Raw genomic sequence first — 13,809 nt, forward strand, 5'->3', positions numbered from 1 at the left:
CGTAGAATGAAAGTTACTCTATAAGGCATGGGCACTCTTACAATTTCACTGCTAGAAAGAAATATAAGAGGCCAAGTTCTGCCAGCTTTGCTTAAACACTGATAGGGCCTTAGTTCATGCGTAGCCTTGCTGTAAGCAATGTGATTGTCACAAAATAAAGGGCTGTTCAGTGGGAGTAAGGATGTCAGAAGCTGATCTCAATATACCTCACATGCGTGGGTGCAGCTTTTTTGCTTTTAACAGTCATTTAGCTCAAGAGACTGGTTGCTCAATGGCCCCTCCCCGCAACAGTGTTGAGAAAGCTTCCAGTCAATATCTGAGTCATCTCAGCAAGTCTTCCAACAAACCAGAGCAAACCAGACTATTCCTAAGAATAGACTAAACAGCAAGCAGAAGGCAGACTTTTTAAAAAATACCTTTCAGAGAGCCCCAAGATGAACAGCAACACAGAAAACTCAGTGAAATTCCTTGCTAATTTTCTGATGTCTAAACTGTTACTTTTTCTTCTTAAAAGTATTTCCCTTTTTGCGTGTTCTTTAAAGAAGAAATATCCTGGTTTGACTCCTTGTTTTTGCTGAAGGACTGGAAACCTCAAATGAGATTCTCACACTCCCTCCTCCACTCCCCTGAGGTATATGTCTGGCATATAAAACTGCAGCAGTACAAGACGACTCCAAAAAGCCCTTCGTACAGCCAGGGAAAACTTCTGTTGCAGGAACTGATGTAAACAGCTGACCTTAAAGACGTTTTACCAGGTCTCAGCAGAGGAGAAGTGAGGATGGCATGGGAGTCCATCAGCAGCTCAGCTGCAGAGAGTTCTGCAGAGCTGCTGGGCAGCAGAGAAGGCAGACAGGGCCAGGCTGCTGTAGCTTAAGGGGGTTCCAGCTACAGTTATGAAAGTTAAATTAGGAGCCACTCTGGCCCTGTAAGTATCAATGAAACAGGTGTCAAAGCCAAGTCCCAGAGCAAAAAAGAAAATCTCACTGGAGCAATTTTCAGTCCATGCTCTGATTTAGCTGAACTGACGTGACAGCTGGCACAAACCTCCAGTGTGCCTCTAGTGCTAGCTGATCGATTCACTTTTACGGGAGCTGCGGCTCAGCTTACCAAAAAGCCTCAGGTATGTGTTAAGTGCTTGCACATGTCTCAAGCTGGCCCTCTGCACAGGAATGAAGTTCAGCTTTATTTACCAGTTCTCATTTCAAAAACTCTAAGGAGCATAGCATATACTTTTCCTTCCCAGTTCCTTTCACCACGGCCCCTCTCTTCCTCTGTCACACTCCATGCAAACTTCTCTTTGCACCTTGAAAATATGCCGTGGCCTCATGCAGGCCCACAGTCCCTCACATCAGCACATACACCTTTCCTCTGCTGTGTATCTTCCAGTCCCAAGCCCATGTTCCCCTTTCTCTCTTTCTCCCATGTCCATTCTTTCATTTGGATCAGATTCCCCAAAACATGCAAGTTCTCCCTCTACTCTCTAAACTCTACAATTTGTACAGCCTACAGACATGGGCAACGTGATTCCCTACCATACTCAGCCTTGTGTAAATTGGTAAAAATAGTCCTGAAAGAACAGGGACCATTGCGGGGCTGACAGCCACGGTAAACGTGCATGTGTAGCTTTCCTATCAAATTATTTTCTAAGTCAAATGACCTCATTTTTCATGTCAGATGCTGACAGTCAGCCAGTCTGCAGTTGCAATTTGTATTCTATAGATCCAATACTGAGGGCAACATTTTACGCCAAGCATATCTGCTGATGCTTTACCTTCCGTAGTTAGACTCCTGGTTAGTTCTATGTACATCTAAAGCATGCTTTAAATTAATAACAAGCTTTATAAAATATGGTGTGTTCATTTCTACTAAAAAATAAATATTTCTCCTACGTAAAAAGCCCTCTCTGTTCTCTCACTGGTGGTATTACTTTTGAAATGCTATCCCCAGTAATTAGAGCATGAGAAGTTCTCTTAATTTTCTTCCCAGCGCTAACGCATACCCCAGTTCCACTGAGATAAACGTAACCTCTCCGAAAGCCTTGTGCCGGTTTTACCCCACCCTGCCAGGCACTTCCAGCATGGCCAGCTCCCCTCTAAACTGTCTTACTCTGCACAATTTCTCTTCATTTGAAAGTCCCTGATTTTATCAGCCCTGCCTGGGAGGCAGGGTAAGCTTCTCAATCTGGATGCCAGAGAAAAGGGAAGATGGTTAGGGAGGAGGAAAGAGAGGTAAATCTGCCTACCAGCCCTTCTCCACCCATACAGCCTCACAGTTCTTTAGCTCACTACCACGTTTCCTAAGTCCTGGAGAAGTTCCCAACCTGATGATTAAACCTACAGCCCACCAAATGTTTTGCTGTGCCTGGCCACAGGGGAGGCCTGGGATTTCCAGCATCCCCTAGAGCTCACGGTCTTTGGCCCTGACCTTGTTTTTTGAGTCTGTAACCTTCCATCCTAGCTTCCCTCCTGCTTCATTTGTATCCTGTTCCTCAGGGAAATATAAAGTCTGAAGCAAACAGGACAACATGAAGCAAGGCCTTCTCTGCCCACCCCTCACACACACCAGGAAAAAAGTGACTTATTTTATTTCCCAGAACCTCTTTACGCTTTTGCCCACAGCACTGACTGTAAAGCCTGAGGACTTATCTCAGTCTCCCATTGTCAGGGGCAGGGAAGATTTGGCTAGGCAGGACATAAATAAAAGAGTGCCTGAGTCCTGGGATCCTTGCTGTCTGGAATCACTTAAAGTAGAAAATACGTTATTCGCCGATTTGCGGACTTTGCTTTATCAAGCAGCAAAATAAGCCTGTGGGAGCTGCAGGTGTGAGGCAAACATATCTATGGGCTTTTCAGTCTCTGTGGGTGGAAACACACACTTCAGCTCCCTATCCGATGGACCAGGATCAGGGACCTGCTCTGGCTTGGTACAATGCAGTTATTTGCCAGTGTTGGGCTACTGTTTTACGAAAGTGCCACTGGATCTCATCCTCACTTGAGATTTATTTTAATGATTTCTAAGTAGACAGAGGCTTCTCCTAAGAGAGTGGGTCACACTGTGTGTTTTTTTCTTTAGAAGAGACTGAATACAGACACAGGATTAATAAATTCTAATAAATCTAGCACTCTCATTGGAAATCATACATATTTTCTGCAGTATGATTTCTGAGAGGAGCTAATGTTATATAAGCTTTATCTGCAGCAGCCTTATCTTCTATTCTGCCATAAGCAGGGCATCAAGACCTGGTGAAGGACCCTGAATTTGGCTTTTAATCCAAAGATCCCTCAGGAATTGTTCTGAGTCAAAACTATTTTGATTGTAACTTCTCTTTCCTTCACAGATTCCCCACTTTAGCAATCTGCCCCAACGCATTACAGCTCCTTCTGCTCTATCTGCTAATGGTGATGCTCAGGCCTGGGAACAACCCTTCCTGTGCTGATGACATTATGGCATATTTGCCTTGCTACACATAAAATACAGTTTAAATTTGTGTCCCCATTGCTTTGGGATACCTATTAAAAAGAGAATAGTTGTGGCTAACTTTCTGTCAAGTTCAAAGGTACTTATTATTCTGAAAAATGTCCTCAGGCACTTGCCAAATGAGTTTTTTGTTTGGCCAGGAGGATTTGCAATATTTTTTTTAATCACTTTTTCTTCTCACATCTATGTCTAAAAGTTTTCCTAGCAGTGCCACATGTCTGGGTGCCATACAGCAGATAATAAACACCTGCAAATTCCAGAGACCCACTGAGGTCTCTTCCAGTCCTCTGTTGCTATACTATACATAGATCACTTCTTTCCCTCTAGCTAAGTTAAATAGCATGGTTTTTATGCAATGACACACAGCTGCAGACCCTTCTTGCCTGCCTTCTAGAGAAGAAAGGATAAAAGTTGTTTCTGAACAGGTCTGTGAAGTTATACACCATTACTGAAAACAAAATTCTCTCTTCCCACCCCTTTCACACTAGTTCTTGCTTGCCTACTGGGGAAAGCTAGATGCACATTAAATATACAGTCTCAAGGAGATGCTGAATTTCAAGCCAAACCACCTTTTAATGGTTAGAAGTAAAAAATTAATAACAGTGAATTAAAAATATGTGTATTTGTTCTGTGTCTCACATTATATTTGTACAATGGCTGTGTTTGTATTTCTTAAGGCTTTGTTTTGGCTGGGGAGATATTTGAGATGCGATTTCATCAGGAGCAACCAGCTCTAAAGCAAACAACAATATTAATAATATGCTGTCTACAGTGGGCCATGATCTTTAAAGATTATGACACACATCACACACTCTGAAAGTCCCTTGCAAATATTGCTTCCAAATCCTCACAACAATTCTTCAAGACAGGTAACTATGACACTCTTTTACAGAGGGGCTCAGAGGAAGATCATGAGGACTCATGGTGACAAAGCAGAAATTGTCTCAAAGGCAGAATCTCAAAGGCCTTAGTATTCTTTCTCTTTCCAACCACTGACTTGTGCTTCCTGAATGTTATCAGACAGCAATGCCAAAAATAAGTTAAAAGGGCATATATGTGCATTCGGCATGCTTCCTTTTTAGATCTTCCTGAGACGAAAGGAACATTAAGCCCCTGAGTGCTGGCACACTAATGCACAGAATGCAGACTGCTGTGCCCCCTCTGTGCTCATGAGAGCCTCAGCTTCTCTTGGCAAAGAGCCAGGATGCTGCGTTCTGCCTCCAGACTTCCACAGCAGCCATCCATGTGTGTCTGAGGGAAGAATCTGACCTAGGGCTACGACTTAGTCCTAGCTGCTGTGATGGGGATGGACTGTGTGCTGATGGATGTCTGCCCCTGGGGGATCGCACCATTATCAAATGACTCTCACAATAGCTATGGGATAAAGCATAGGTCACCACATGCCTGAGCTGAAGTTGAGTAGCATGTAGATGAAAGGTTCCTGTAATCCCTTAATACATTGCAAGTGCCAGGGAGTCGAGTGGTGTGCGTTAGCAGGTGTTTCAGACACTGAATCCCGAAAAGTAAACCTAAGCACAAAACTGTGTATGTGGTTCTAAGTATTTAATACCCTCTACAATTCAAGTGATCCTCTTACAGCTGTCATGCTTACCATTGCTGCTTTTTCAGCTCTGGGATGGCAGCTCTCACAAGCAGCCTGATCTCTCCAGCCAGGCTGTTTAGAATTGACAGGCCTGTAATCGCTGCAGAGCACTGTTAAACACTGTAGGCACTACAGAAGCACCCAGACCCTGAGCTGATTCCAAGTGGGGCACCCGACAACACCTAAAGCATCCTGAACACTGCTGGGGGTGCTCCAGGGCTAGCTGGTGCTCTCCTGGCCAACTACCCCTGCACTGGGAAAGCAGACACTGACAAGGGTCGTCTGAGTGCAGGCTTGGCTTCCTGTTCCAGGCACTGTAGTGGGACTGAGGAGATAGAGAATCCAGACCCTGCCCTCCTGCAAGCTTCCTGTGAGATCTTAGGCAAGCCCAGCAGCCTTTCTTTGTCTCAGCATGCCAATATCCCATCCTGCAGCCCAGTGCCAAGATACCCGAGCTCATCATAAATACTTACAAGCAAGTCTAACTGCAGCAACCTGGAGCGTTGTGCAGCCTAACGCACCTGGCTTCTTAGCTGTCCATAGCACAGATACACTCTCAAGACCTCTGTCTGAAATTGAGATATTATTTTCTTCACCCCACTATACAGTTAATTTACCTTTACATCAGAGGGTGTATCCCTGTACAGCACTTAGCACTTACTGGGGTCCGGAGTCACTGTTCTTTGTAAAACAGATCAATATAGGAATTTGGGTCTGCAGTAGGACTCAATCAACAGTTTCGATTGTGATACAGAGAACAAAAATCACACTCAGAAACATGTTAGCCAACTTATGAAAAACTGGAGTGAGGGGCTGCCAGCAAAATTAGAAATTACAGTTCTGACTGCACACAGAGATCAGGTTGGCTAAGCTAGGAGGTTTATGAAGTCTAGTAACAACAACAACAATAATAAAAAAAAATAATAGAATGTCATTTTGGATGTCCAACTTTCAAGCTCTCCTATACATTTCCCCCCCCAACGTTGAAATTAAATGATACCCATTTAATCAACAGTAGATATATTATTTGCCGTTCCCAAAATGATCACTTCAGACTCCAGTTTCATTTTAACGCTGTTCACTTGCATATAGATCAAAAGTTAAAACTCCCAACTAAATAACTGAAATTTGCTTTTTGCATTGCCAAGCTACATTAGGAAATTACATTTTTCTCATGATTCTTAAAAAATAATGCTTTACCATTCTGTCAGATTTAATTGACCAAATATCTGTTGCTTACCTGTGTGAAGTAAAGATTCATCAGGGTCAGGGTGAAAAACTGGAGGCAGACTGGGAAGCAATAGAGAAGCCAGAAGATGAAGGGGCTGAGAGAATTTGCTGTGACAAAGTCTTTGAAGTAAAACGAAAAGAGCACAGTCCTAAGAGAGGCCCAAAACAAGCACAGAAACAGAAAGACAGTTTGGTAACTGAACCTCTTGTGCCTGTAGTGAAGGACCAGCCAGAGCTGGACGTAGATGAACACAAAAAGCAGTGAATAAAAAACAGTATATACAATGGTCAGGCCCAACTTCACATACGGAGGGACAGCTGGCGTCAGGGTCGGCGGAAGGGTGTCATTTTTCAGTGTGTCCCACTCAGGGGCCTCCATTTGATATCAGGAATCGTCAGAATTATTTATTAAGTTTGGCTGCCGCTGTTGCCTCCTCCTCCTTCTCCTTTCATCTTCCTACAGCATAGGAATCAAGAAAATGAAAGAAAACAAGCTGCACTTCCTCTTTGGCAGCTCACTGTGGGCTGGTAGCACATGATCACAATTCAGAATGATTCATTAGGACTGCCTTTGTCAGCAACTGGCAGGGAACAGCTCAGAAAGCTGCCCTTTGCCGATGTTTGTGCACGAATCTTTACCATCCTTAAGAAACAAAGAAATCCACCAGCCCCTGAGTGGTTTACTGCTGATTTTTTTCCTAAGGAAAATAATCTGGATTTTAAATTAGTTAAGTAATTTTCTACAAGAAGCAGGTACCTGACATTTTCCCAGTGGCAGCCACATCGTATCTTTGCAAGATTTTTTTTTGTCTTGTTCCCATTTAGCAAGTACTTTATTTAGCTGCATTTTATTAGGAATAATTTTAAGCACCTTAAAGTACTCATAAATTTCAAACCACTGTAATAGGCTGCAACAGTTCAGCTCTGCATTGCAGAAATATTTGTGTTTATAAGGAAATACACAATTTGCACAGCAAATCTAACACATTCAGTATCTTCTTTTTCTTCTAACATAAGACATTTCATTAGAAAGGAAGAAAAGGCACATCAAGGCTTCCAAACACGGTGTATACAGAAACAAATAAAACCCCCTAAATACTCAAATTCACCAAAGCCTACATGCAGCTACAAGTTCATTTCTTCTTGGTTGTTGTCTATTTGTGCCATCACTGTGGCAACAGCTGACTAGACACACCTTCTCACAAGTGTGCAGATGTACCCTTGGGATTAAATCTATAAATTAATAGGCGCTATGGCAGGCTGCTGGGTTTGACTCACAGGGCTGAGAAGTGAGAACTGAAACTTGAGTAGTTTAGACATTTGTAGCATGGTGGAAATGCTTCATATATCTCTAGGTCATGTCTAGCGTCATACACCATCCAATAACAAGGTTTTTAAAAGACACCTTGGTTATGGCTGGAGCACTGCTGTGTTTTGTTCTGTCTTTTATAGTAAGCAGATTACAAGAAGTGCTTATTACCTGGAATCTCGAGGGAGGACCCCACATGTCTGGTGAGCAGTGAAAAAAGATTCCTTTAGTGAAAGTGTCCATGTAGTCAACTAACACCATATACAGGGTATGCAGATACTGATACTGACACTGAGTACGATCTAAAGTAATGATTTCCGTTATTAGTGCCTAATCCCAAGAGGAGTTCAGAACAACTATTTTGTTGAAAAAGAGAATTATTATATATATAAATACAGCTTATATCAGTTTGGATTGTTCTTTAAAAAGATCTCTAATTGAAGTCCATCCTGCCCTAAAAATACCCACACTGAACACTTCCATGTTTAGGTACTAAAACATAAGCAGTTTGATTTTAAAGGTGCCAAACAAACTTAGCTGCCATTGACTGGCAAGGGATCTGTGGGTTCTCAGAGCTTCTGTAAATCATATCACTTCTATTAAGGTGTCTAGAAATGATTTTAAGACCCTTACCAGGAGAAGTCAGCTTTGGAAATCCTGGATAAACAGCTCACAGAAGCAGGGTGATACAGAGCACTGAGTGGCTGTGTCGATTTGACTACGTATAGAAATACATAGAACACAGAGTCAATGATGGGAGAGGATAAGAAATGTCCAAGCACTAAAAATCATGCACATGTACAGAGGTATGCTATAGCTTGCACAGAAAGAGAATTTTATGGCTTCAACATAAACAAACTTGGACTTAGTTTTAAATTACCACCTGCTCCTAGACCCTGCGTATTTCCTGAAAAAAAAGTAAAATTGACTCAATACCAGAGCAGAACATGGAAAACTGAGCAGTTGCTAAAGAAAGAAAGTTTGTCAGAGAAGCTATCTGTACTCAGGCCATCATGCTCATTAGGCAAACACGGGGAAGATAAAGGGTCTGGACATGAGTTTTGACAATATGTGCAACAAATAGAATAGATACAACAAAATATATTTCAATACATACTATAAAAGGCTCCATCTTCCAGATCAGGAAAACATCTTCCCTAGACTGATACATACTTCCTTCTAGCAGACAAGGAAAACCTCTTCTTAGCCCTTCCTGGCTGCACTAATAGGCCTGCCTTATACATCCCTCAGTCCCCACAACCCCAGTGTACACATGCACTATCTAGAGGCCAGAGTACAGTGATAATAAATCCAGTGGGTTACACACCACCTCTCTGGCTCTCAGCACAAACTTGGTGATTATACTTGTGGCTAACATTAACCCATGGTAGCCATAAGCAATCTATTGCTTTTTATCAGTGACCTATAAGGATTCACAGCTTGTGCTATAAGACTTTAACCTGCTAAATGAGGGTAAAGACTTCCATGGCATGCCATCAGCAAAACCACCAGGATTTTAAGACTGCCACATGCCTGAATTATACTGTAAAATATACAGAGAAGTAGGAAGCATTTCCACTTAACAAACGGCTGTCTTCCCTTAGTGCCCCCGTGGATGTGATTGCCAATTCACACTTCACGGGGAGCATGCTGTCAACAGCCAAACAAAGCTGCTGCTCCCTTGATTAGGTGTTGCCGAGGGGCAGCAAAGAACAGCAGTCGCACAGACTGCGTCATGGATGTGTGTCCTTGCCAGTAGGTGAGCGAAGGTTGGTTGGGAAACTCTGCATTGCAGCATTACAAGAAACTTCTTAATAGACCAAACTTCACGTACAGCTCCCCAGTGCTTAAGGTCAGCCACTGCTTGGTCTTCAGCACACTCCTGCTGCTGTCTAGGGATGTTGGGCAATTGCAGATGATCTGTTTGTGTTACTGTTTTCTTTCTAAGGGTCATTGTCCAAAGGAATAAACTTGAGTGGAGCTCCAGGGTTCAAAAAATTGCTTAGCTAGGCTGTCCCACTGCTACTTGACTTGAAATGAACAAAAGTAGATAACATAAAGTATCCAAATTCTGCAAGTTGAACTGCTGCCCTGCTCCTGAGCAGAGAGGTCTAGAGTTCTCATCTTTGATGTCACTTGCAGTTAATGAATTTGCTGGCAAGACTGTTAGCGAATCACTGTGTGTGGTAAAGCACTCTGCACCTAGTGTGCAGTTCAAAAAATCTTTTAGAAGGGGTTTTGCAGAAAAGAGCACTGCTAGAAGGTGAAGAAAATAAGGCAATATAAGATTTTGTTAGATATTGAACCATATTAATCTTTGATTTTATACTGTGGTAGTCCAGAGAGTTTGTCCTCAGTTATACTGGCAGATTTTTCATTCTTTTGAGGTTTCATGATTTCTTGGATTTCTTACAAGTACCTGGCTCTCATGGTTTTAACCTCAAGTACTGAGTAACGTATCATAGCTGGACCTTAAAGTCTATCCTTCAAAAGTTGCTTTTCCCTAAAGTTATCTGAAAAATTGTGAGAGGCCAGTCCATCCAGTTTCACCCCAACTGAGACACACCAGGAGAGGTTGCCAGGTAGGCAGGCCTCTTGCCAAACCAAAGAAAAAGAAAGAAAATGGTGTTCTGGTTCAACAATTTCTTTTGCTCCGCACTCCATTAGGCCTATGATTACAAAACTCAACAACAACATTTAACTTAATATTCCTATTAAATAAAAAAAAGGGGGACAGAAATCTGCTGTTGAACAAGATCCATAAACTAGCTGATGGAGAGTGGGAGTATTAAGACTCTTTGAATCAGACAAAAGGTAGAGATACTGTGGAATTAATGATGACTTAATTCACCCAAATTTGTCACAACAATTACGCCTCCTCTTTCTTCATTTTGTGTCCTACAGAAGTACCAAGTTACATCCTTGCAGTCCACTCATTTCAATTTAAATAAATTTTTTGGAAAGTCAAATTCCTCTGAAGCCTTTAGTAACATGGCTATTAGAATAGAGAAATTTAACTACGTGGTGTAAGCACACACCCTCTGCGTCTAGTACTTAGGCTATTGCAATTTGGTGCATTACATGACAAGATGTCAGGTTTCCTGATGAGAGATGGTGGCCAGGATGCTGAAAAGAACGGACATCCCCTTGGAACAGGTTCAGGAATCTGATTTAACTACAAGGCAGGCACCTAAACTAGTGCCTGCTCAACATGATGGATGAATTAGCCAGTAAATCCTAAAACTAATTTCTCATTTGTGTTTGGATTCTGAAAACATTATATTTGAAGCTCTTTGAATGCTACTGCATTGCAGAGCATGAGTACTTAGCCTTGGAAAATACTGCTGATGGGATACTTCTGTCCTTCGCTCGGTGTGGGCTTGTCTCCAAGTCATGGACTACGTCACCATCTTTGGGATCCAGCGTCTCTGTGCCATTCAACATTTAGCGACTCTGGCAAAAGCCAAACAGAGGGCTGGGAACCAGTTTTCTCAAGGGAAAAATTGTCCTTTCATTGTTGGGCTTTCTCTGTGCCTGGGCATGTTAGATTTCACTATTAATCCTGACACAGACCTCATACTCAAAACATGTCTAACTAAAGCCCTCATAATAAATCAGGATTTATTATTCTAATCTCATTTAGGTCATACAGTGGCGTACAACAGTACAAATGTAGGGCCTTAACCCATAATCCTTAAGGCAGCCAAAGCCTCCATTGGCTTCAAATAAAGTGATGCCTATGCATCAAGGGCAGGAACTCACCAGCACAAACTAATCAGTGTAATGCAAGTAGCTTTAAAGTAAGAAAACTGTGGTTTCATAATTTCAGCCAATACTTGACCAGAAGGAAATTTTCTAGAAGAAAACCCTCCCCACCCCCGACTGGAAAAACCCATAAAAGCAGAACTAAAGCAGTTAGGTATTTCCCTTCAGTGGGCATTCCCGTAGATATATCAGTCAGCAGGGTATGAGCTGACTGGAAAAGGGAGGTGGACTAGATGTGGACTGAGAACAGAGGGAGGTGGGTTTGAGTGCTAAAGATCACTTGGCCCAGTGTTTGGCACATCCTGGCAGGGAACACATCTTCTCTTGACAAAAACCTTGATGAGTAAAGAATAAAAGACCAATTAAATAGGGATGATTTTAGCCACATCTAGTAGAGAGAGTTAATTCATTTTCTTCTCTTGGCTTCTGTTACTTAGACAACAGGAAGCATCTGGCTCACAGCTAATAAAGCCCCACGTTAGAAATCATCTGCTTCAGCCCTGATTATCTGCTCATTCAAGCAGCTGAGAATTCAGCTATGGAAGCAAAAAGTCCAGAAGCTTGCTGAATTCTTCTCAGGTTAATGTCTGGGTAAGGTTATCAACTCCAGTATCCCAAATCTGCTCCAGCTGCTGCTGGCATCCATAGTAGCTCAGAGGACTGTGCAATGTTAGGAAGTGGGCTCACAGATGGTCTGAGCAGCTTCATGTTTCCTCATTTTCCTAAACTGCATTTGGCAAGGCTGAATCCTGAATGGTCACTGCAGAAACTTTTCAGCCATAGGGCCATCCATCCTTGGAGTAGTGCTGACAACATTTTTGTTGGTGAGGGGCCTACAGAACCCCAGTCTGGCCTTTCTAGGATATAAGAACAGGCTGGAAAGCGGTAGCCAGTGTGGCTGGAAACAAAGGATCACATCTGGGAGCGTGAGGTGATGTAGCTGTGCAGAGAAACAGCAAATTCCTGAGCTACGTGTCAAACCTACAGCTCAGGGATGAATTCCCGCAGGATGAGGTTTCTTTGATCATTAGTGAATATCTGTACTTAAAGACACCTGCCAAAGACCTGAGCGGCAAACAGAACTCCTGGGCTAAAACCAAGTAGTAAGCAGACCTCTGCAGCAAATTTGTGTTCAGCACTTAACACACAAGGTTCAACTGACAGCACCCTTCCTTGCCTTGTACGTGTGTATCATTTGTATGCATATCCTATGTTCATATGTGTGTATTTGTGCTGTTACTTTCCTGCTGCTGTATGACTTGTACAAGCCTACACCTGAGGGCACAGGACTGGGGTAGCTCCTCCAGGTTCAAGCTGAGGAAGGGGAAAGAGCTGGCACCTTACCTGGCGGGGCAGAAGGGCAACTTCTACAGCCCCCAGGCTGAGCTGCGTCCTCACCCCTTCTGAGGTGCCCCTCCATCAGCAGAAAGGAAGCGAAGACAGTCTGGGACCCCTCGTCTGCTCCCAGAGGCGCTCTGTCCCCATCTGCCAACGGCAAGGGACAGGGAAGGCTCGCTCATAGCCTCCCCGCGCTGGGAGCGGCCTCAACCTTCGCCACGACCCCACACTCCTCTATCCCCGAGGCGCAGGGCCCTGAGGAGGACGAGGAGGGGGTGAGAGGGGGCGGTGAGCCGGAGAGAGACGGGTTCTCCGCGGCTCTTCCCCTCAAACAAGGCGGGCAGAGGGTCAGCGCCGGCCAGGCCCGGTCCAGGCAGGCCCGCTCCCCTCAGGCCGGCCCGGCCGCGTCTCTTCGGCACTACGGCTCCCCCTAGTGGCGCGGCGCCGCACCGCAGGCGCCGGCCGGCACCGGCTGGAACCGGTCGCAGGCGGCGGGCGGGCCGTGGCTGTGGTGGCACGGGGGTCGCCCCCCGGGGTATCGGGGCTCGGCTGCGGGTTTGCCGCTCTGCGGACGTAGTCGCCTTCGTGTGCTGAAGGTTGGGCACGGCTCTGCGAGGAGAAAATGAGAAATGGGAATGGTTTTACCACGCTGCTTGTTGATGGGGTTAAATTCCGATTTTTTAAATTTTTCTTTTTTTAAATTTTAAATTATTTTTATTATTTTCAGGGCTGACAGGGCGAGCGCAACAACTTCCACTTACAAACCCCAGGGCGGAGGCGGAGCCGGGCCGGGCGCGGGAGGCGGCGGGCACAGGGCCTGGCAGGCCCGGGGGGAGCCCTGGGGCGCCGTTACCTCAGGGCGGGCGGTGGCGGCATCCCGGCCTCCGGCCCCGGGGGATCCCACCTGTGAGCTGTGGGGTCGCTTATGTTATTATTTGTTAAGGCTGCTACTGGTGTATGTACAGCATTCAGAGTTATACAGGAGCCAGAGGCCTGGGCAGGCAATTGACTTCCTTCTGCTGACCACCCGAGAAGGACACGCTGAGGAGACTGCAGCTGGTTTCTTTCCCCTCCAGCTCGGTGTGTC

General features: G+C 44.4%; 1 protein-coding gene across 7 annotated transcripts in view; it reads right to left on the minus strand.

Moving 5' to 3' along the window:
- GPR137B (G protein-coupled receptor 137B) overlaps positions 1–13,173 on the minus strand; it is a 34,021-nt gene extending 20,848 nt beyond the window's left edge. The window contains exons 1-4 of one of the 7 annotated variants that reach the window (XM_074580059.1): positions 12,729–13,128; positions 8,253–8,337; positions 6,619–6,767; positions 6,321–6,459 (exon numbers count right to left, since the gene is read on the minus strand). In XM_074580059.1, coding sequence (XP_074436160.1) covers positions 6,321–6,459; positions 6,619–6,689 — 210 coding nt within the window. In that variant the 5' untranslated portion in view covers positions 6,690–6,767; positions 8,253–8,337; positions 12,729–13,128. Of the gene's footprint in view, positions 1–6,320; positions 6,838–8,252; positions 8,338–12,728 lie in introns of those variants that run through there. The other 6 variants (XM_074580058.1, XM_074580064.1, XM_074580060.1 and 3 more) reach the window with 6 other exon arrangements.
- Between the last annotated feature and the right edge of the window lie 636 nt (positions 13,174–13,809).

The sequence above is a fragment of the Larus michahellis genome, chromosome 3, assembly GCF_964199755.1.
Source record: "Larus michahellis chromosome 3, bLarMic1.1, whole genome shotgun sequence".
Taxonomy (NCBI): Eukaryota; Metazoa; Chordata; class Aves; order Charadriiformes; family Laridae; genus Larus; species Larus michahellis.